This window comes from Bos mutus, chromosome 12, assembly GCF_027580195.1.
Source record: "Bos mutus isolate GX-2022 chromosome 12, NWIPB_WYAK_1.1, whole genome shotgun sequence".
In the NCBI taxonomy this organism is placed as follows: domain Eukaryota; kingdom Metazoa; phylum Chordata; class Mammalia; order Artiodactyla; family Bovidae; genus Bos; species Bos mutus.
In genome coordinates this window covers 31,917,418-31,938,984 of record NC_091628.1, presented here as the reverse complement: position 1 = coordinate 31,938,984, position 21,567 = coordinate 31,917,418, and the positions used below count along the sequence as shown (strand labels likewise).

The 21,567-nt window shown below is 51.5% G+C and overlaps 1 protein-coding gene across 1 annotated transcript; it reads right to left on the bottom strand.

Annotated features, from left to right (window-relative positions):
• Positions 1-6,966: 6,966 nt before the first annotated feature.
• Positions 6,967-15,770, bottom strand: URAD (ureidoimidazoline (2-oxo-4-hydroxy-4-carboxy-5-) decarboxylase). Its single transcript, XM_070380843.1, has 2 exons — positions 15,596-15,770; positions 6,967-7,304 (listed from the first exon to the last, which is right to left on the bottom strand). Exons 1-2 carry the CDS (start codon positions 15,768-15,770, stop codon positions 6,967-6,969), a joined length of 513 nt encoding a protein of 170 aa, XP_070236944.1.
• Positions 15,771-21,567: the final 5,797 nt, after the last annotated feature.

The window sequence follows — 21,567 nt, the reverse complement described above, 5'->3', positions numbered from 1 at the left end:
CGTACCAATGGCTTAAAACCATTCTCATTTGCAAAGTAAAACATTTCTCCAGAGAAAATAGTTTTTCATCTCCAGGGGATGGGAAGAGACCCCCGAGCCATCACTGATGATTGTTTCTGAAAAGCCCCAAGTGGGGAAGGGTCTTGGATTTGGAAGCACTGTGTCTCGGGCTGGAAGTGGCGGCCCTGGGGACCTGTACTGCATGGCCTGGCTTGGGACCCGCCAGGACAAGTCGGAGGACAGGAGCTCAGGGCGACCAGATTCGCTCGGGCAGGTGCCCATCTCAGTTCAGCGACCGCGGGGAGTGGGGCCTGCGGCTGCCAGTCTACCTCTGTCTGCTCCGAGTCCAGACGGCGCTGCCAGCCTGGGATCTGAGGATCGGCCCGGGCAGTGGGCTGCGCAGGCGGACTGGGTGGCTTTGAGCGCTCCGGGAACCAGCGGGGCGCAGTGGCTCTCCTGCAGATCCACCCTTGTCGGTTCTCGCCGCCGAGCAGTCTCTGGTGTTTGTCACTTCCTCGTGTGATCTCTGGAGCTCCATCCAGTGTCCTTTATCTCCTAGATCTTCACATCTCCCCAGATCGGGAATAGAGCGGGTCTTGTCATCTTCTCCACTTTACAGAGGACAGCCGGCTGGCCGCAGAGTTCCGAGAGGCCAGGCCCCAGCAGGATCAGGGCTTCGGATCTCCTCCTTGCTGGTCCCTCCTGTCCTCTGTGTTTCCTAAGGAAAGAGGTTACAATGGAGGAGGGCGGGTGGTAACAAACTGGGCAATCAACTGGTGAAGGCTGTGGCAGATCATCCTTGTGGATCTCCCCGGGCCTGGCCCGGATAACTGAGTGTCATGGGACCTCTTGAGAAATAAAATAGGAAACAAATTACAAAGCCTGTTACAGAATCCAAGTCACTGAGTTGGGAGGGGGATCACGGGGTTGGGGGGGTGGGAAGTCTGTGGACCTGGATGAGGCCGGGATGTGGGAGGTTAAGTGGTGGGAGCATTGCAGACGTTTGATCTAGCAAACATCTTCCTCCTCTTCCTGGGAGACACAATCCCTCTTTCCGCCTCCACCTCCCCCCACCCCCGCCCCGCCACCCCCGCAGCCCCCTCCCAAGCCTCCAGCTCTGGAAGCTGAGGCCCAGGCTTGCGCCCAAGTCTTCGGAATGTGGGCATTCTTTGGGACAATCGCTTTATTGGGGACAGCCAGCCCCCTCCACCCTGCGGTGGCCGCTTCCTGCGTTTTTATGGCCGCCGGCCGCTGGCTAATTGTCCCGGTTTTCCAGCTGTGTCTCCGCTCTGCCCTGGAGAAAGGGCCCTGGCCTGCCTGCCCAAATGCTTTGGGAGCGGCCTGGGTTGATCTGGCCCCAGGGGTCACACCAGATCTCAGAGAGGCCCATGCTCACTTGGCGTGTGGGGTGTGACGCCTGGAGAGAGGACACTGGCTGGTGTCCTTCATGAAGAAATGGGCCCTCATGGCAGTAGCATTGTCCCTCCATGGTTCTGGGCCCTGGGCTGGGGGTGAGGAGAAAGGAGGCAATAATGATGTCCTTGGACAAGCTCCTTGGAGTAGAAATATCCCCTCATGTCTGGGTTGCTCCCTCAGCCAAGAGGGGGCCCATCTGGGTTCCTGCAGGGGCAGGCTGTTGGGAGCAATCAGGGAGGGGTGCAAGGTGGCTGATGGGAAGAGAGCCTGGTGTCTTTTCATCACCATGGCTTAGCCTCTGAGAGCCCTTTGTCGGGTTCCTGACCCCTGGAAACCTGCTCTGGGTGGGGGAGGGGAGGCAGCTCCTCCGGGCCTCTGGGTGCAGGTGTGTGACCCTGGGGGAGTGCAGGTGCCACGTGGGACAGGCCTCCAGCAGAGACCAAGGTGCCTGGTGCATTTCTTAGAGCCTCTTGGCTTGAGCTGAGAATCACCCTCAATGGTTGTCCCCAGCCTTCACTCTTCAAGGCTCTAGCCCAGCCTACCAGTACCTGGGTCTCCAAGTCATAGGGAAGTTTGGGGCTGGGGTGGGGCTGGGCCTGAGGCTGTGACCCCATGGAGCTTGAGTAGGCTGCTTAGGGCAGGACAGGGTGGGAAGAAAGAAACCAGGTAAATAAAAGGGTCCAGAAGACTCCGGGGCAGGCTCCACTTAGGTTATCAAAGGGACGTCTCTTTGTTACTGACAGCGTCAGGGCCACTCCACATTCCTCCGAGAGGGTCCGGGCTTCCAGAATCCTGGCTGCTGGCAAGGGCAGGGGCACTGAGCCGGGTGGGGAGCAGGAGGCACCGGAAGGGGCGGGCCATTCTTCCAGGGAGATGAGACACTCCTTGAATCCACAGATCATTGACAGGGCTGCCTCTCTGCTCAAAGGTCCCCAGTGTTTGCTCCAGCCTGGGGGGGAACTCTGCTTTCCCCCGTATTTGTGGCTCCTGGAACTGGGGCACCTGTGACCCTTGACACCTAGGTAGGGCAGGCTGTCTGTTCCACCTTAGCAAGCGAACCTACTTTCTGAAACCCTTTCAGATCAAGGAAATGATCCAAAGAGCGCTGCCCTTGCAAACTCCCTCTCTTGCCCTGCACAGGAAGCTTTCAACCTGCACTGACCTGAATTCCCAGGAGAAATAAGGAAGAGCAACAAGGAAGAGAGTGTTGTCTGATAAAACCATTCAGCTTGGCAGTCTACACTGCTGTGGGAAAAACTACTCGGTCGCTGTGTAGTTTGGAGTTGGAGAGTTTTGGGGCCAACAACGGCACGAAGTCAGCAATCCCCTCACATAAAGGAAGCCTCTATAAGGGGTGGTTTGACCCCCCAAGAAATCCTGCCCTGCAGCTCTGCTAACATCTCTGGGAGGGAGATCAGTCACAGTGTCCTCTCTGTAGGGTCTCCCCAGAGTCCGCCGCCTGCTCAGTTCCATCAGGCCACAAAGGAGCACAACGTGTTCATCCTGAACAGCAGGGAGGGGCTGCAGCTGCCCACAGCTGCCCGGCTTCATTCACAGACTCGTCCCCACCCAAGGGAGTCAAGAATGTTCCCCCCAAGCAAACTGAGTCTCTGGTCCTGCCTACCTGCGGGAGAGTTTCTGAAATTGTGGGAGGTCATCGGTGGGCTAGATGTTTAACACTCAGAGTGCAGGAGAGTGGATAAAACAGTGAGCTTTCTCATCCAGGGCAAGAAATAATTTTTTCCCCCCTCCGCTCAAGGAGAGCTAGGAAAATAAAAAGCCTCAGACGAAGGGCTGATATTTGGGTGCAGAAATCTGGTTTTGCCCACTGGCTGCAAATTATGGGAATAAATGGTGGTTGCCCATTTTCTTCCCCCCACCCTCCCAACCCACCCGGCTAGAATCAGTTTGTGGATGTTGTACGACTTGGTCTAATTCTGTGTGATGCATGAGCACAGAGCAAGAATTGAAAGCCTGAGAGGGAGTGCTCACTGTGGAGAATACCCAGCCCCAGGCCAGCAACACCTAAATGCTATCACATGGCTTTGGCGCGGAGTTACCGCTTGTTCCCTTACCGATGTCTCATGCCTAAAGTGATGACCTTTGTTTGTCATATGAAAATATGTTCCCGGGAAGCCCTACACAGCAGGCTGTACGTGGCAGAGAGAAGGGGCTCAGGTAAGGGTGCAGCTCTCCTTGGGTTACCGGGCCCATTGGAAGCTACTCTCTCAAGAGGAAAGTCGAAAGTGAAGTCGCTCAGTTGTGTCCGACTCTTTGCGACCCCATGGACTGTAGCCTACTAGGCTCCTCTGTCCATGGGATTTTTCAGGCAAGAATACTGGAGTGGGCTGCCATTTCCTTCTCCAGGAGATTTTCCCAACCTAGGGATTGAACCTGGGTCTCCCGCATTGTAGGCAGACGCTTTACCGTCTGAGCCACCAGGGAACTTTGGTGCGGGGTTGTGGGGGTGGGGGTGGGACAAAGGAGTTCATGTCTGTAGCCTTTGCATTTTACAAAGGAGCACTCTGAGGCCCAGAGAGGTTGGGTGACATTCCCAAGGTCACACAGCTAGCTGTTCCGGTCACTAACATTAAATGAGCTATATACAGGTGCATTCTTTGTAACCAGGAGCACTCTGTGCAAATGTTAATAATTACTAAGGCTTCGGGTGCCACCCTGGAAACCGCCTCCCCAACCCCAAACTGACTGGCGTCATGCGGGAGGGGGGAAGCCAAACTCCCCATCCCCACCCCACGCACCAAATAGTTTGAAAACAATCAGGTTGAGCTGTTGTGACAATTCTGCTTTCCAAGTCCTATTTATTATATTTCTCCCTTTCAGGGGCACCTGCTAATTGCAGTGTATAAGTTTATTGAATTGAACTCCATCCAGATGTTTCTTCAGTTGCCAACAAAAGTATCCATCTATCCCACAGTAAATTACTTTCTGTAAAAGAGCTCATCTTTATTTTTTGAAAGGGAACCCACATCCTGTGGCTGACCCCTGGAAATGTGTCAAATTCAAAATGAGTAAAGGGAATGCAAAGAAATCAGCTTGTCTTTCTCACCGTCCTCTACTTCCCCAGCAGTGTCCCTGCACCTTTTTTGGACACACGGCCCCAGAGGGTCGTACTTGTATGGGTGGCGGGAAAAGGCCACCCATTCAGTTTCCCATCACATAGGTGAGTGGGACCTGGGCTCGGCAGTTCCCAGCGGGAGCATTCTCCTGGGGCTTGCGGCAACGCTTGCCGGTTGGTCTTGAACATTTCAAGGGGGAGTGACAGTGGGTGAAGCAGCACCATCTCGGAAGGCAGTGTGTGTGGAGGGGTTGAAGAGTTACTGAAACTGAAATCAGCTCTTTGCTCTCCGACTTTTCTTAGAGTTGCCGTCGTGCTTTTTTTTTTTTTTTAATGAATTAGTTAAGTACGGGTATTAACTATTCACCCCGGAAACTGCACCACCACTTTTGCACCCTCTTCCCCGACATCTCCCGGCCACCCAGCAGTCCTGGCTGGTGGCTTTGCTGAGGCCCGAGTCCGAGTCCGCATGCCTCCGCTGTCCGTTTGGTTCGTTTCCCGCATCCTGCGCACTGGGAACACAGAAACCAGAAAGCATGCCCAAGCCCAGGACACCACTATCTGAGCCAAGATGTGGCAGAAGAAAACTGCCCTGCCAGACCTTGGCAGCCTCTGGAGAGCCGCCCGCAGGACGGAGGTGGATGTGGGGTGTCCAGGGTCTTCCCCGTGCCCCCGCAACCCGTCCTCTGCCAGAGCTTGGGGCTTAGGTAGAGACTCTCCCCTTTCACCCCCAGCTCCTTTGAAGGGGCGGGTTCAGCACGTTCCCCCACCCCGTATGCCCTCCTGAAGAAACAAACAATTTTGCAAACAAGCTTTAAGCCCTCAAAATGTTAACAGTGTAATAGTAGACACCAGATGGTGCCTGAGCCCAGCAAAATGCAGCTCCTCACCTCTAAAAATAGGGCTTTGGATCCGGCCCTGGGGATTCCCGCTTGTCCTAGCCTGAGCATATTTATATGGGGGTCCCTCTAAGAGGTGGGCTCACCCTAGGGTTGGGCAGGGTCCCTTCAATATAGTTTATTATTCTCAGTCTCAGGCCCAGCCCTTGGTCCTTGTATCCAGGGCCAGAAAATCTTCTTTGTCAAATAGCAGGTTTCTTGCTTGTGTCAGGAAAGCCCCCAGGTTACCCCCGCAAGAGGGAGGCAGGCGTCTATCCCCAGGCCCAGGGGCCCCACCTTTGCACCCAGGTCCCTTGTAATAGACACCTGGTGTTCCCCCATCCAGAGAAGGCTCTGGGGACTCCCCTGGCCCTGCTGCCAGCCCATGGCAGGGGAGATCCTGGTCAACAGCGACGGTGGGGCCTCAGCTCACCTCCTGGCTTCCCCACCTACTGCTGTCCCCAGCCTCCGGCCTTCACCCTCACCACTAGCAGGCAACACCTGTAAGTTGGCAAAGGGGAGCAGGGTTCCTGGATTAAAATTCCCGTGCTACCATGGTGGCTTCTCTCCGTGGAATTTAGCCCCCAACCAAAGGTGCTGCTGTCCTGCTTTTTATGGAAAGATTTTATTGCTCCTGTTGCCCTGCAGACCCCGGCTGGTCACTAACGGAGGTTCGTGTCTTCAGAAGGGCCAGTTCTGCCTTCATGTCTTACTCCCTCTGCGGTGAGGAGAATGGCATGGCTTGTTTCTCCTCTGCCAACAGAAGCCTAAGGAGCGCTTGTTGGGGTTTGTTGGACCTTCTGGTGGGTGTGACTGGGAGAGAGAGAAAGGTGGTGGGCTCCTGCTGTGTGAGCAGACACACTAGACACCAGTTCTCTGGGGCTCTGGAACCCCGGGTCCGGCCTCTTCTGGCCAGAACCGATTTTCCTCCGTTCCCCGCTTTATCAGTTCTATAGGGCCCCGGACCTTCAGGGCCATCCAGCTTGGAGAAGCCCCACTCCTAGCCTTTTCTGCCGGCCCCCACCGGGTGCCTCCGCAACGCCGGCCCCCGTGGGGCGCTCTCCCGCCCTCCATCCCCGCAGGCCGCTTTGTCAGTCCCAGCTCAAGCTCCGCGGTGTTTGTCCAAGTTTCAGAGAGACTCCTTCCACTCTCATGGAAGTGTCGGCGCAGCAACTAAGGTGGGAGAAGAAGAAGAAGAAAAAAAAAAAACAGACAAACCACTGGAGAATAAGATTCCTTTTTTGTCCGTTTTGTTTTGCGGCTGGGGGTATAGCAGGAGAGGGTGCGGGGCCAAAACGAGCTGGATAAGCGCTTTGGAATCCGCATAGGCAGGTGGTGTCAACGGGCCGCAACGGGAGTGAAGAATTGGAGCAGTGAGCTGGATACATCGGTGGCAAAGCCCGAAACCATCAACAGATATTTTGGCAAAGGGTGCGCGTGTGGGGAGGGTGACAGAAGGGCTCGTTATTCGTGCGACTGTCTCGATTCGCCCCGGCCTCCGTGCGCGGGGGTGGACTTCGTTCCAAGCGCATCGCGCGCGCCCGCGGCCCTGGTGCGTCCCGACGTGCGTCCTGGGGTCCTCTGCTGGCGCGGCCGCTACGGCTGCTCCCCGAGCAGGTCGGCGAGACGCAGGTGGCAGATCTTCTTCACCTCGCCCAAGGCGGTGCGCAGCTCCTGCGCCGGCGGGCAGCGCAGCCGGCGCGCCAGCTCGCGGGGCGCCGCCGCTGGGTCGCTGAGGCGCACGGCGAGCACGAAGGGGAAGCCGAAGCGCGTGCGGTACTGCGCGGTGAGCTCGGTGAACCGGAGCCGCTCGGCCGCGCCCAGGTTCTGCAGGCCCGCGGCGCTCTGCTCCCGCTGCGACTCGGCGGTGAGCCGACCCCACGGCAGCTGGCGGCCCGCCAGCTCCGGGTGGCAGCGCAGGACGCCTTCCTGGCCTGCGGAGAAGCACAGACATACGGCGGTGGGAGGGTGTTATCGCGCCCCGAAGGGCTTCGGAGAAAAGCAGGGTCCCGGAACGTGATGAGGGGCACCTCGGGGCGCCCAGTGCACCCGCCCCCTCCAGCTCGTCCTGAACCCTGCGCCCCTCCAACCCCGCTTCACTCGGCCTCGGCCGGGGCCCCGGGGGCGGGGCGGGAAGTGACAAGTCTGTCCTTTGAGACCTTGGGGCCAGCAGAGCGGCGGGGAGCGGCCGCGGAGGCTCGGAATTTACGACTTGCTCGGGAGGGAGCGGGGACGCGATAAGGGAACCCGAGCGTTTCGTATCTTTTCAAAGTCCTTTGCTCTCAGGGGGGCTTTGATGTCGGAGAGGGCCGGACACAAGGGCCTGAAGACTTCCTGCAAAAGCCACGGAATGGGTTTCGCTCTGGAAAGGAGACGGGCGGGGAGGATCCACAGGGATAACATCCTTGGAGCTTGGCAAATAAATGCCCAGGGTTTTGTGACCCTAAGTGTGAGCTCTGAGCTTCTGGAAATCAGGCGTGCAAAGAGCTTTGCAGATGATTAACTGCAAAGAAACCCATTTCCAGCCGAATCCTACGGCCCTTTGAACGAAAGTGGCTTCCTCCTTTTAGGAAAACAGCACCACTCACCACCCACCGTGACTGAGGCTCGTTTCCCTTCTCCCACGGTAGATCTCAAAACAATTCTTGGAGAACAACCTTTCCTGGGAAGGCAGCTTCTCCTCATCTCCGAACACTGGCCTGAAATTGGCCACCCGTGGTGTGAGTCCTGCGATTTCAAGTCCTAATCCAGGGGGGTTTTCCTGAGCCCTAGCCAATCATTTTACTTAGTTCTCTAAAGGGAGATTTAGAATCCGTGGGGCTGGGCAAGACTTCAGATATGCTAAACAGGGAACCCGATGCGAACAATGGGGCTGATGACACCTAGCTTGCTGAGGAGTGGCAAGGATTGGAAACAATTCACTTACCCACACAGCACCTGATGCTAGCAGTTTTTCAATAAATAGCCATATTACCTGCCCTAGTAAACTCAGTGTAACTGGGCTGCCCTGCGGCTGGAAGCTTCTGTCCCTGGGGCTGAGGACAGGTGCGGGGCTCCTCTGGAAAGGAGGGGATCACTGATTGACTCTTCCTTTAATTAGGGTATAAACTCTCCCTGCTTAAATCTTATAGTTTCTGCCCAATTAAAGGACGACTGGGATTGTTGGCTTGTGGACCTGTGTCCTGAGAAGTGGGAGAACTGGGGTGGGGGGAACTTCTGCACTGAAGAGAGGCTTCATCAGAGGCTCAGAAAGGAGTAGCTGACCTGCCCAAGGTCACTGAGCCAGGAAGCTGCTTGCGTGGGGCTCCTGGACTCCAAACCACTGGTTTTGGAGCACTGACTGCCCCTTCAAGATTAAAGGTAGTTTAAAATGAAACTCAGGTCACCAGTAATCCCATTTTGGCAATACCCCCCATTTTAGAATACCTCTCCTGGGCCTTGCAAAACTGGGGGGCTTGGTCCCCGTGTCCAGCGCAGCCGGGTGATGCGAAAAACGTAGGTGATAAAGTCCCTACCTGGGCGCCCCCAGCCCTGGGCTGGAGGGTGGCTGTGCTGTGGAGGCTGCCCAAGCCTGAGGCTGGGCGCCCCCTGAATCCGCTCCATACCCACCCAGTCTGGATCCCCCCAAATGGGCGTGGGCGGCGGGGGTCTGGGAGGCTCACTGGCCCTGACCGCCTGCCCTGCACCCCATCCTTGTTTATTCAGATTTTCAAAGGGGTGAGGAGGTAAGGGGGCTGGGACCCCGCCTTCTCACTGAACTCAGCGTCTCCCCACCCCACCCTCCCCCCATTTCTTACTCTGCAGAGGCCTGGCTCCAGTGCAGGGAAGGAGGTTTTTGCTAGGAGGACCTGGCCGGGGGTTGGGTTTGTCCCCCGGTGGCCCCAAGCAGAACCCTGGTCCTGTGGGTGGCCGCCCGCATCCCAGACCTGCTTCTTCTTTCTGGCCCTGACACCTGGCTTCTCACTCCGTTGGGCTCTTCCCTCTCTTGAAAACATCACCTGGGGTTAATGTTTGCCCAGGACTGAGCGTGTTTTCCGCTGGTGGCAGGAGACAAGGGGGATGAGAGAAGCGCAGAGCAAAGAGAAGAAAAGAGATCAGAAAAGAGGATTTACACACACACACACACAGAGCAGTCAAATGTAGGTAAAGGAAGATGGTGCAGGGAAGCAGGGGAGGCAGGTAGGGAATGGTAGCTCTGGAGAAATAGAACCTGAGCCCGTTGACCCAAGGACTCCATCTTTATTGCCCCAAACCACTGATACGCCCCTTCCAATCCTTCCTGCCGGACAGCTCTCTGCCCCTTCCAGTGCTGCATCCCCAGTGGCCTTAAGCCCCAGTAGGAGGCTGGAGACCACGCCTGGGTACTCCCCACCTCCCCACCTCAGCCCTGCAGTCCCCCTGCCTGGACTGCCCAAACCTGGCTGGGTGTCTCACTTCAGGCCTTTCAGTACTGTCTGTCCTTCAATCGCTCCTAAAATCTGAGACAGCACCGCCTCTGCCATTGGCATGGCACGGTCTGGAGATGCAGGTGTGGACAGACACTGTTTGCTGCGACCACAGACCAAGAATCTCTGCCCCTTGAAGAGTTCCTGGCACGGAGCCGACAGTCCTCATTTTATTACCAGACAGTGGTGGCCGCTGAAGAGCAGGGGGTCGGCCTGGAAGCCCATCAACGTCCTCCAGTGTCCCCACACTGTCCCAGCTGGTGTACCCTCCCTCCTGTCCGGTGCATGGCCTGGGCCAACCTCTCTCTCCACTTGTGTTCTGGGAGCCAGCGCCTCCTTCCATGTCAAAGGCTACAATTTCAACCATCAATCCACCCCCCCCCCCCCTCCTCCCCCTCCCCCCCCCCCCCGGCCTGCCCACCATCACTGCCACTTCATCAACACACAAACCGGCCCTAGAAGCACTCAACCCCTAAACAAAAGGAGCGCTCTCTCTTGATTGCCTGTGGTCCTCTAGTTCCTCCCTGCCTCTCTGCTCCTCCTCACAGCACAGCTGTTCCAGGGGATTGTCTCCTCGGCATCCCCACTTCCTCTCCCCACCTCCCAGTCTCACCCCATCACACTTCCAGCCCCACCGGCCTGCCAGGCTGCACTCCTCAGGTCACAGGCGACAGACAGCTTGCTCAAGCCAATGGCCAGTGCTCTGGCCTCTTCTCTCTCAGCCTCTTGGCAGCATGTCATGTGGTTGGCCCTCTCTCCTTGGAAGATTCCCATCATCACTTATTCTCATCACTGGTCCAGATCAGCGACACAAGTGCTCCCGGACTCAGTCCTCACACCTTCTCCCTTCTGATTCACATGGATGCCCTAAGTGTTCTCATCTAGCCCCCTAGCTTCAAATGCCATGGATTATTTCATGACACCTGGGTCTAGTCTAGTCCTCAGCTTTCCCCTGAGTTCCTTTGTTATGAGCCACCTGAACACTCAATATTGTCCCCTGGATGGTTATTTGGCATCTCAGCCTTGCCAAGCTCCCATTCTCCATCCTGTCTTCTCAGTGCTGAACTCTTCCTCGTTGCAGAAAACAGACCACCACCCACTCAGTTGCTCATATAAAAAATACAGGTGTTATCCTTCATTTCGGGCTTCCCAGGTGACTCGGTGGTAAAGAATCTGCCTGCCAATGCTGGAGCCACAGGAGACGCAAGTTTGATCCCTGGGTTGGAAAGATCCCCTGGAGAAGGAAATAGCAACCTCTCCAGTCTTCTTGGCTGGAGAATCCCATGGACAGAGGAGCCCGGCGGGCTACAGTCCGTCTGGTCACAGAGTCAGACACAACTTAAACAACACAACAATCCTTCATTTCTCTTTGTTTCTGACCTGCCTTCCTGCCACAAATCTATCAAAAACACCTATTGGTTCTAACTCTAAAATTCTTCCTGAAAATCCAGCCACATCTCTTCATCTCTCCTGCTCCAACCCTAGTCCACCTGACCATCACCTCTCGATTTTACTGCTACTGCAGGCCCTCCTATGGACGGAAGAGCCTGGTAGGCTGCAGTCCATGGGGTCGCTAAGAGTCGGACACGACTGAGCGACTTCACTTACATTTTTCACTCTCATGCATTGGAGAAGGAAATGACAACCCACTCCAGTGTTCTTGCCTGGAGAATCCCAGGGACGGGGGAGCCTGGTGGGTTGCCGTCTCTGGAGTCGCACAGAGTCGGACACGACTGAAGCGACTTAGCAGCAGCAGGCCCTCCACCTGACCCCTTTCCTCCCATCTCTCCACTCTCCACCATTCTCCAACTGCCTTGGTCTTTCTTGTCACTTCTTAAGAAAGACCTCTTTTATTACATATGTTCTATCCTAATACAAATGTTCTCCTAGTTTCTAGAATTGAAATGATCCTTTTTATGTATGTTAATCCTGCATTTCTTCACTGAAATGTCAGCTCATTGAAGGCAGGGACTTGTCTTGTTCATGGCTCTATCTCCAGGGCCGGGGACAATTCCCCAGGGAAGAGTAGGCACTTAGCAAGTGTTTATTGACTGACACTCTGGGGAGAAAGTGCAGTATATTTGACTGAATGAACACATCTTAATAGCCTCATATAAATACCTTATAGCCTGCATTGAAGGAAGTTATCGGTATCCAAGTCTTTGATGCTTTCAACAACTATCTTCTGAAATAAATATTAAGTAATGAATCATGGCATTATTGCTATTCTGAAATACCACAGAAAGATGCATGATTAACTGTTATGACATTTTTATTGCTCTTTGATGTTTAATACAAATCACTATTGAATTTGTTCATTATTGGCCGTGTGTGTGTGGGTGTGGGTGTGGGTGTGTGTGTGCGCGCGCATGTGAACCTTCTTCCCTTTATTGTTGTCATTCCTCTGGCTTGGGAATCAGGAACTGATTGGCTTGAAAAGGTATTTTGCCAATTAGTTTTGGAGCTAAATATTAGTCCTATACTGCCACCTACTGGTCAGTAATCACCATAGTGTCTCCGAAATGAATAGTCAATCTTGGCTTACTCTTGAAACAGAATTTTCCGTTTTCTTTAAATGGTAGAGTGTTTTCTTAGACCATCTAAAACAAATCTTTGACCAGATAGATCATCATAACCTGAACATCTCTATAAGGTCCCTTTTAGTTTTAGGATTCAAAGACTCTGTTACACCCAGTTTGTTGTTTACTATCTAAGGAGTAAGTCGTCCCCAATGGCTCAGTGGAAAGAATCTGCCTGCAATGCAGGAAGAAATGTGTTCAGTCTCTGGGTCAGGAAGATCCCCTGGAGCAGGGAATGGCAACCCACTCTAGTATTCTTGCCTGGGGAATTTCACGGACAGAGGAGCTTGGGGGGCTATAGTCTATGGGGTTGTGAGCAAACATCCAAGAAGAAAAGCTAGACTTTTACTTGATTATTTTAAAAACTAATTTAAAATAAATTAGTAGGGGAGGGGACTTCCCTGGCAGTCAATGGTGGGGACTTCACCTTCCAATGCATGGGGTGTGGGTTTGATCCCTGGTTGGGGAGCTAGGATCCCGTATGCCTCTTGGCCAAAAAGCCAGAACACAAACAACAGAGGCAATATAGTAACAAATTCAATAAAGACTTTTAAAATGGTCCACATTAAAAAAAAAAAAAAAAAAAACTTAAAAAAATAAAACCCAGCAATTCCCTGGTGGGATTCCCTGATGGGATTTTCACTGCTGCTGCCCGGGGTTCAATCCCTGATCTGGGAATTGAGATCCTGCAAGTCAAGAAATGTAGCCAAGAAAAAAAAAAGATAAAAATAATAATAATAAAAATAAAACCCCAAATATCTGGTACATCAAGCATTAACATTATTGAATAAATCAGTGAATGAATAGATGAAGTCCCTAGAAACTGTTTCTAGATTTTGCCTTTGAATTTCCAGAAAATTCTTCAAAAGCTGTTGGGTTGATTATCAGGGTTTGTCTCAGTTTTCTTATCTGTAAAATGGGGATACTAATGATAATCCTTATTTTATAGGATTATTGTGAGGATTAAGGGAGTTAGTAAATGCCAAGTGTTGGGAAAGGTGCTTAAAAGACAGCAATAGTAAGGGGAAAATGCATTTTAGGGGTTGTCATCATTATTTCCACCACTAACTCTGCTTGCTTAATGCCATGAAGATGATTAGATAGGAGGAAAGTGATTAGAGAGGGCTGCACTCCCAGCTGCCCCAGGCAAGTGTGGCCACCAGCACAGGGCTGAAAAGCAAGCTCTACCAGCAGAGAGGTCCCTCAAAGAACTGCCTGGAGTGCAGAAGCAAGCAAACGCCCAGGTGGCTCCAACTCCCTCCAGAGGTTTTGTCCCAGTGACCGCTTGGAAAGTCACCCCAGTTAAAGTGTGTGGGGAAGGGTAATGCCAGGCTCCACCATCTTTCAACATCCCCTTAGGAACGATTTCATTCATTCCCTTGGCAAACTTCGATCATGTTCCAGTGTTCTGTCCACGGGGTGGGATGGGATTCTCACACTGGCCCAGATACGGTGGGTCCCTCGTGTTTGCAGCCAGCTGGCCTGTGGCAGGGGGTTGAGGGGTGGGGGTGGGGGTAGGGGGGCTGCAGGATCAGCTTTGGACAGGCAGTGCGTGAGGGTCAACAGGGCCCCTACATTCCTACTTGCGGCAGGTGTGGGATCTAGTTCCCTGACCAGGGATCAAACCCGAGCCCATCCCCTACACTGGGAGCTCGGAGTCTTCACCAATGGACCACAGGGAAGTCAGGGCCTCCACATTCCTGTCAGCTTGGTTTAATCCCCATCCTCCCCTCTTCCTGAATGTACCTAAAATGAAATAAAGGAGCCCCTTGTTTGGGAGGCTCCCTCTGACCTCTGGAAACCTCGCTGGGGCCGGGTGTCAGAGCCCTGGGCTCACAGGCCAGGACTTGTGCAGAAGAGCACCGCGCCTACAGCCCAGCTCCCTGTGGAAGCCCCTCTGAAGACAGCCTGTCCCCTCGAGGTCCCTCAGCCAGTCCAGGCTTCTCCAGGGACCTTGAGGACAGCCCGGGAGGCAGCCTCAGCCGCTGACCTTTGGCCTGTGAACCCCTGGGAGGCCGTGTGTCCTTCTGACTCACCTGGGATTGGCCTGGCCCCAAACTTCCCTCCTCTCCCCACCCTACACCCCCAAGGGCCTCCTTTTCTCTCTCCACCCAAAGGAAATTGGCATTTTCTACCTCTTTCTCCAGAGGGATTTCTTGAGACTTCTGTCTTTCCCCCTCCACCTCACACCCACAGGGAGCTGCTGACCTGAGGGACTCTACTTCCCTTAGCCGCCTAGTCCAAACCGGCCCTTTCTGGTAAAACATCTGCCATTCTCTCTTTCCCCCCAGGCTCCTCAGATAGTCCGATAGGGAGCAGTCTCCTCTCCAGCATACGGGACATTCCCAAAGCCAACGCAGGGCTGGGGTGGGGTGGGGGGGCAGGCACTAGCATGACCTTTGGTCCCTGAGCAGCTTTGAGGCCAGAGGAGGCGGTTGCCTCCTCTTTCCTGGTAACCCCAGAGCTTTAATATTTAACAGCCAGTTTACCTGAGCCAAGGAACCTTCTTTTACTCTACTGTCTGCTTAACACTGCAAGGACTTGACTCTCTTTTGCAGAAGTCTGAAGAAACTCACCAAGCCTTACAGCAAAAATAAGTAAATGTGTATACCAGGGATAAACAACTAGGCTCAAATATCTCAAAACAGTTTGATAACAAAGAAGAAGTAGACTCACAGATGAGAAAACTAGAGGTTACCAGTGGGGGGTGGGGTGGGCGGGAGGGGCATTATGGATGGGGGAGGGGAGGTGGAGACGATTGGGTCTAAGATCCGCTCTGGAATATATCATACAAGACGGAGAATACAGCCAATATTTTGTAATAACTAAATGGAAAGTAACCTTTAAAAATTGTGTTTAAAAATAAAAACAGCCACAAGACCTCCCCTCCCCCCATTTTAAAAGAAATCTTTTTTGGCCACACTATGGCTTTTGGGACATGAGTTTGAGTAAGCTCCATGAGTTGGTGATGAACAGGGAAGCCTGGTATGCTGCAGTCCATGGGGTCTCAAAGAGTCAGACATGACTGAGTGAACTGAACTGATGGCTTGTGGGATCTTAGCTCCCCAATCAGGGTTCAAACCCAGGCTCTTGGCAGTGAAACCTGAGTCTTAACCACTGGACCATCAGGGAATTGCCTCCCCTATCTTTTTGATAAGCACATCTGAAATCCCTCTGTCAGCGTCCAACCCAAAACCTTACCTGACAGTGGAAGACCATCAATAAAGGCAAAAAAGTGCTTCTCTAAATCTCCCAAGCCAGAGAACGGGCGCTTGGACCAAACCGCGGCTGCGATCAGAGGACACCTCTCGATGACATTTCCGAACACATCCACAAATTCTCCAAAGTCCATGGAGTTGACCTTCTCAATGTCCATGGCTTGTGCTCCAGTGGTGGTGGCAAGACTGGGCTCCCCTCTGGGTGAGTGACTGACACGTCTCTGCTCGTCGAGTTATATTTGCTGAATGCACAGGCTTGGTTTGTTTTGTTTTTTTGCAACACCAGCTTGGCATGTTTTAAATGCCTCTGGGAAAAGCAGAGATCCAGAGTTCTTGTGCAATCAACCAACACGGGCTTAAGGTCTAATCCAGGGAGCAGAGATCTTGCAGAGGGGGAAACGTGTCCAGCCAAACTCTTCCCACCATCCAAGCAGGCAGAGGCCATATTCAGCCTCAGCATTCAAGCCAGTTAGCCTTCTGGTGCCATTAACATTTTAGCCTGCCTGCTTACTGTATTTGTTTCATGACTGAAGGACTGACAGCAAAGAAGTCAAGGAACTTTGCTTTTCAAAGAGGGTAAGTCTGGTGCCAGAAGTACCATAATTACAGGCCATGTCTTCGAATACGGAGGAAGATAAATATGTATAGGCACACCCATACACACACATGCACACGCAGGGCTTCCCTGATAGCTCAGTTGGTACAGAATCAACCTACAATGATACAGGAGATCGCCTGCAATGTAAGAGACCCAGGTTCAATCCTTGGGTTGGGAAGCTCCCCTGGATATGGAAATGGCAACCCACTCCGGTATTCTTGCCTGGAGAATCCCATGGACAGAGGAGCCTGACAGGCTATGGTCCATGGGGTCGCAAAGAGTCAAAGGTGACTTAGTGACTAAACAACAATCATATGCGTGTGTGTGTGTGTGTGTGTGTGTGTGTGATGGGGTGGTTAAGTTGTGTTCACCTCTTTGCGACCCCGTGGACTGTAGCCTGCCAGGCTCCATGAGATTTCCCTTGCTCGAGTGGGTTGCCAACTCCTTCTCCAGGATCTTCCTGACCCAGGAATTGAACCCATGTCTCCTGCATTGGCAAGCGGGTTCTCTACCACTGAACCACTAGGGGAGCTGATATGTATTGCCTGTCGTATATGTTGCATAGATATGTGAACACACACTGGATGCTGTATCATGTGTGAAGTTTTAGGCAGGCAGCCCAGTGTGGAGGGCCTGGTCCCAGGAGAGCTTGGATCCAGGCTCTGCCCCCTGCTAGTTGGCATTCATCAAGTTATTAAACTTTTCTGAACCTCAGTTTCTTTGTCTGTAAAGTGGGGATAATACAAGTACTTGCCTGATGGGATTTTTGCAAAGATAAAGCAAGTTAGCTTAGCAGAGTGCTCCTGTTAACATCGCACTGCAGAGGTGTCGGCTGATACAATGTTGACTGCAGGAAGTCTGCAGAGGACCAGCCACAGAACATCCTCTGCTGTCCTTTCTGCCACCAGAGCCAACACAGCTCTTTCCTGTCCCCGCAGGTTCCCTGCAGACAGGATAACAGCCAGTGTGAATTTCTTTCCCATCTCCCTCCCCCAGCACCCTCAAAGCTGACTGTCGGGAAGGGAGGGTGAGGTCTGTCCAGCAACTGCACCCCCAGCCCCTCGCAACCCTTGCAAGTCTTACTCCCCTCCTGGTCCCCGGAGTGAGCAAAGGAGTGGGGAACTGAAGACAGAGCAGAAGGCAAGGGGAAAAGGGTTCCCCTCCTTGTGCATGACCCTTACCTTCCTCCGCCTGTTATTCTGCACACAAAGGGTCCTTCTTACCCACCAAGCCCCAGGCACTGGCAGCCTGGGCCTGGAGCCTGGCGGCTCTCAGCTCCTCTGAAGCAGTGGGAGAGATAGACATCTGAATTTGCAAGTGGAAACTTCTTAGCTCATGGAAATGCTGATATGCACAGTGGGAAGGGCCTTGCATTTGGGGCAGAGACCAGGAGCCTAACCTTTTATTTGGTGTTATCTGTTGTATAACAATGGAACTCCAAACAGCCTACTAAAATAGGAAGCCTTATGCTCTGCTGTCACTTTTCCAGGGAAGAGTACTGGAGTGGGGTGCCATTGCCTTCTCCGAGGAAGCCTTAGGGTTAAGGTATTAAACAGTCCTGGACACTGAAGCAACTGACTTCCCAGGTGGTGCAGTGGTAAAGAATCCACCTGCCAATGCAGGAGATGTAGGACACACGAGATCCCCTGGAGGAGGGCATGGCAACCCACTCCAGTATCCTTGCCTGGGGAATCCAATGAACATAGGAGCCTGGCAGGTCCATGGGGTCACAAAGAGCTGGGCACGACTGATCACAAAACCCACCAAAATCCAACCAAATTCCTGATATGGAACTTGGCCAGCTAGGCCACCAAAGGACCCTGGGCTCAGTTAATGTTGTCTGACTCCTCCAGTCAAATTGAAGAAATGTAAAGGCAATGGCACCCCACTCCAGTACTCTTGCCTGGAAAATCCCATGGACGGAGGAGCCTGGTAGGCTGCAGTCCATGGGGTCGAGAAGAGTCGGACACGACTGAGCGCCTTCACTTTCACTTTTCACTTTAATGCGTTGGAGAAGGAAATGGCAACCAACTCCAGTGTTCTTGCCTGGAGAATCCCAGGGACGGGGAAGCCTGGTGGGCTGCCGTCTATGGGGTCGCACAGAGTCAGACACGACTTAAGCGACTTAGCAGCAGCAGCAAAGTGGTCAGAGGTCAGGGCATTCTCACCCTAGCAAAAAGTTAAGTTACTGAACTGTATAGTATATGTAAGAGAATTGTATGGTATTTGAATTATATATCGATAAAGCAATTATTTTCTTTTTAAATTTTACTTTATTGATTTATTTTTTAAGATTTTTAAAAATATGGACCATTTTTAAACACTTTATTAAATTTGTCACAGTATTTCTTCTGTTTTATGATTTGGTTTTTTTGGCCTCAAGACATGTAGGATCTTAGCTCCCCAACCAGGAATTAAACCGGCAACCCCTGCATTGGCAGGCAAAGTCTTAACCACTGAACCATCAGGAGCATTCCAAAGCTGTTATTTTCTAAAGTTAATTTATAGAGAGATGTAGCTTCATAATTTCCATTTAACCTGTAAGATATGATTCTTATGTCCTGGGCTGAATGTATTATTGTATCTGAGTTTATTATAATTTTTCTTTTAAGGTAAGAGACTTTTAGCAGTCCATGGAGAAAATTCTTAAACAGTCAAATTTTTATTTCTTTTTTTTTTTTTCAGTTGAACTGTTTCAAGTGTCTGTTCCCTTCAGTGACAACGCTTATGTTTCCTTGAGCAGAGCTTAGGGAGATAATTTTTTTTTTTTTTGGATAGGCAGACGTTTTCTCAATAGGATACACCAGGAAGGCAAATTGCTTTCCTGAACCTACTTTTAAAATTTGAGACAAATTGGGAGTTGGAGCTCCTGTGATCCTCCTCTCACCAGACTCCTTCCATTGGCTGAGCCGAAGCAACGTGAAGTTCTGGCTGAAGGAGCCCAGAGTGGTCGCTGAGGCCTGAGGAAGCGGCAGGCATCCAGGATGGGTCAGGTCTGCAGTTAGTATCTTGGTGGAGCCAACTAAGTGACTTAACCTTCTCGAGCTTAAGCTTTGGTTTCAGTGTTAAACTGTCACGGAACAAGCTCCTACCAGCCAGTTTATTAAATGAGAAAATCCATGTGACACCTTCAGCACAGCTCTGGAATAGTGTTATGGACAAATCAGTATAATATACAGAATTTATCAGAGTGAACCTTGAGGACATTATGTTACAAAAAGACATATACTGCATGATGCCACTTACATGAAGTTCCCAGAGTAGCCAAATTCAGAAGAGCAGAAAAGAGGACAAGAGCCAGGGGCTGGTGGCGGGGGGCACACAGAGAATAGGGAGTCAGTGTCTAAGGGGGACAGCTTTGGTCTGAGAAGATGAAAAAGTTCTGAAAATGATGGTGAGAATGGTTGCTCAGCAATGTGAATGTAATTAATACCACTCCGCTGTACACTAAAAGACGGCTAAAAGGTATATACACTACTATATATAAAATAAAGAAATCAGGACCTACTTATAGCACTGGGAACTATATTTAATATTTTGTAATAACCTATGATAGAAAAGAATCTGAAGAATATCATATCTGTAGCTAAGTCACTTTGCTGTACACCTCAAATTAATACAACATTGCTAATCAACCATACTCTAATATAAAAGAAAAAATAAACTGAAAAAAGAATACATATACATATACACATGTATGTAACTGAATCACTTTCTTGCACCTGAAAATAAGGCATTGTAAATCAACTATACATCAGTTTAAAAGGTGGCTCAAGTGGTAAATTTTATATTATGTATATTTTACTGCAGAAAAAGATCAGCAGAGACTTTTCTGCTTCTTTAAGATAATTGGAATTTTAATACATGTTGGGTCTCCAGGAGCTAAAAAAAATATGCTTTTCCAGGTGATAACTGCCCCTCTTTTTTTTTTTTTTTCCAGTTGCTGAGGGTGGTACAGACAGTTGTTGTCTAGTCGCTAAGATGTGTTTGCCTCTTTGTGACTTCCTGGGCCGTAGCCCGCCAGGCTCCTCTGTCCATGGGACTCTCCAGGCAAGAGTACTGGAGTGGGCTGCCATTTCCTCCTCCCGTGTGTCTTCCCGACCCAGGGATCAGAACCTGCGTCTTCTATGTCACCTGCTTTGACAGGTGGGTTCTTTACCACTGAGCCATCTGGGAAAACAAATGTTAATTCTGACAAGTCACTTATTTTGATGGAAAGGATAGTGGGCATGGCAGGTGAGTTCAGACAAACGCTATGGAGCCGGTGGTCCTTCATGAAGAGCTGAAGAGTGAGAAGCAAGATCAGGAAGGAACTCAAGGGGTGGGAGGAGCGCTGAGGTGGTAGTGAGGTCACCTAGGCATCTTCTTGCTATAGACTAGCCCCTCAGGGTGCTTTTCTTCCTCCTGGAAATCTCTAAGAAACAGAGCCTTTGTTTTCAGGACAGGAAGCCAGTCCAGGCTCAGACAGCATGAAGCAGAGCAGGTGCTCCAAGAATATGGTCAGAAGTACATTCTGGGGCAGATGAACGCAAGGTGTAGAAGGCAGTGGTAAATTTCAGGTCCCAGGAGACAGCCCGACCCCAGGCTGCCCCACTACCAGTGCAAATAATGCACATAAAATGGACCGTCATTCCCACAGAGGGGAATAAACAAAGTCATCTGCATAGAGGGTTATTCTTCCCTCTAATCAACGGGTTGGCTTTTTCTTTAATTCTGCTTCTTAAAATTTGCTCTTCTGGAGGCAGGCCTGGAGTCCTGGCGGCCAGGCTGCGGTGATGAAAAGAGTAGTGCCAGGGTGCCACCTACTGGCAAGACTCCTACAAGGGCTGGGAGGCAGGGGCTGACCAGGAGGGAGCGACACCCCGGCCGCAAACTCCGGGAATCATTAGTTGTATTCTGACACTTTTTAAAATGTGTAGTCATGTCCGGGACAAAACTTGACCCAAACGAAAGCTGACTTTGTGCTAAGAGCTGGGTTTAAAAAGAATCTAATTTCATTTTCCCTTAAGAGGTTATTTATTTTTAAAATTTTATTGAAGTCTACTTGATTTAAAATATTGTGTTAATTTCTGTTGTAGAGCCAAGTGAAAAGTCATACACACATATATTATTTTTCATATTCTTTTCTATTACGGTTTATCCCAGGATGTTGAATATAGTGCTCTGTGCTATACAGCAGGATCTTGTGGCTTATCCATCCTGTTATACTGGTTTGCATCTGCTAATCCCAAACTCCCAGTCCTTCCCTCCCCCACCCCCTCTCCTAAAAGGTTTTGAAATGCCATCCTTCCTTGGATTAGGAGTTTGGGATTAGCAGATGCAAACTATTACGTAGAGAATATGGATAAACAAGGTCT

Coding starts and splice junctions, on each gene's coding strand:
- URAD (XM_070380843.1), bottom strand. CDS start 15,770: ATGGACATTGAGAAGGTCAACTCCATGGACTTTGGAGAATTTGTGGAT. Junction 7,305..15,595: donor TGATGGTCTTCCACTGTCAG/GTAAGGTTTTGG, acceptor GCTTCTCCGCAG/GCCAGGAAGGCGTCCTGCGC.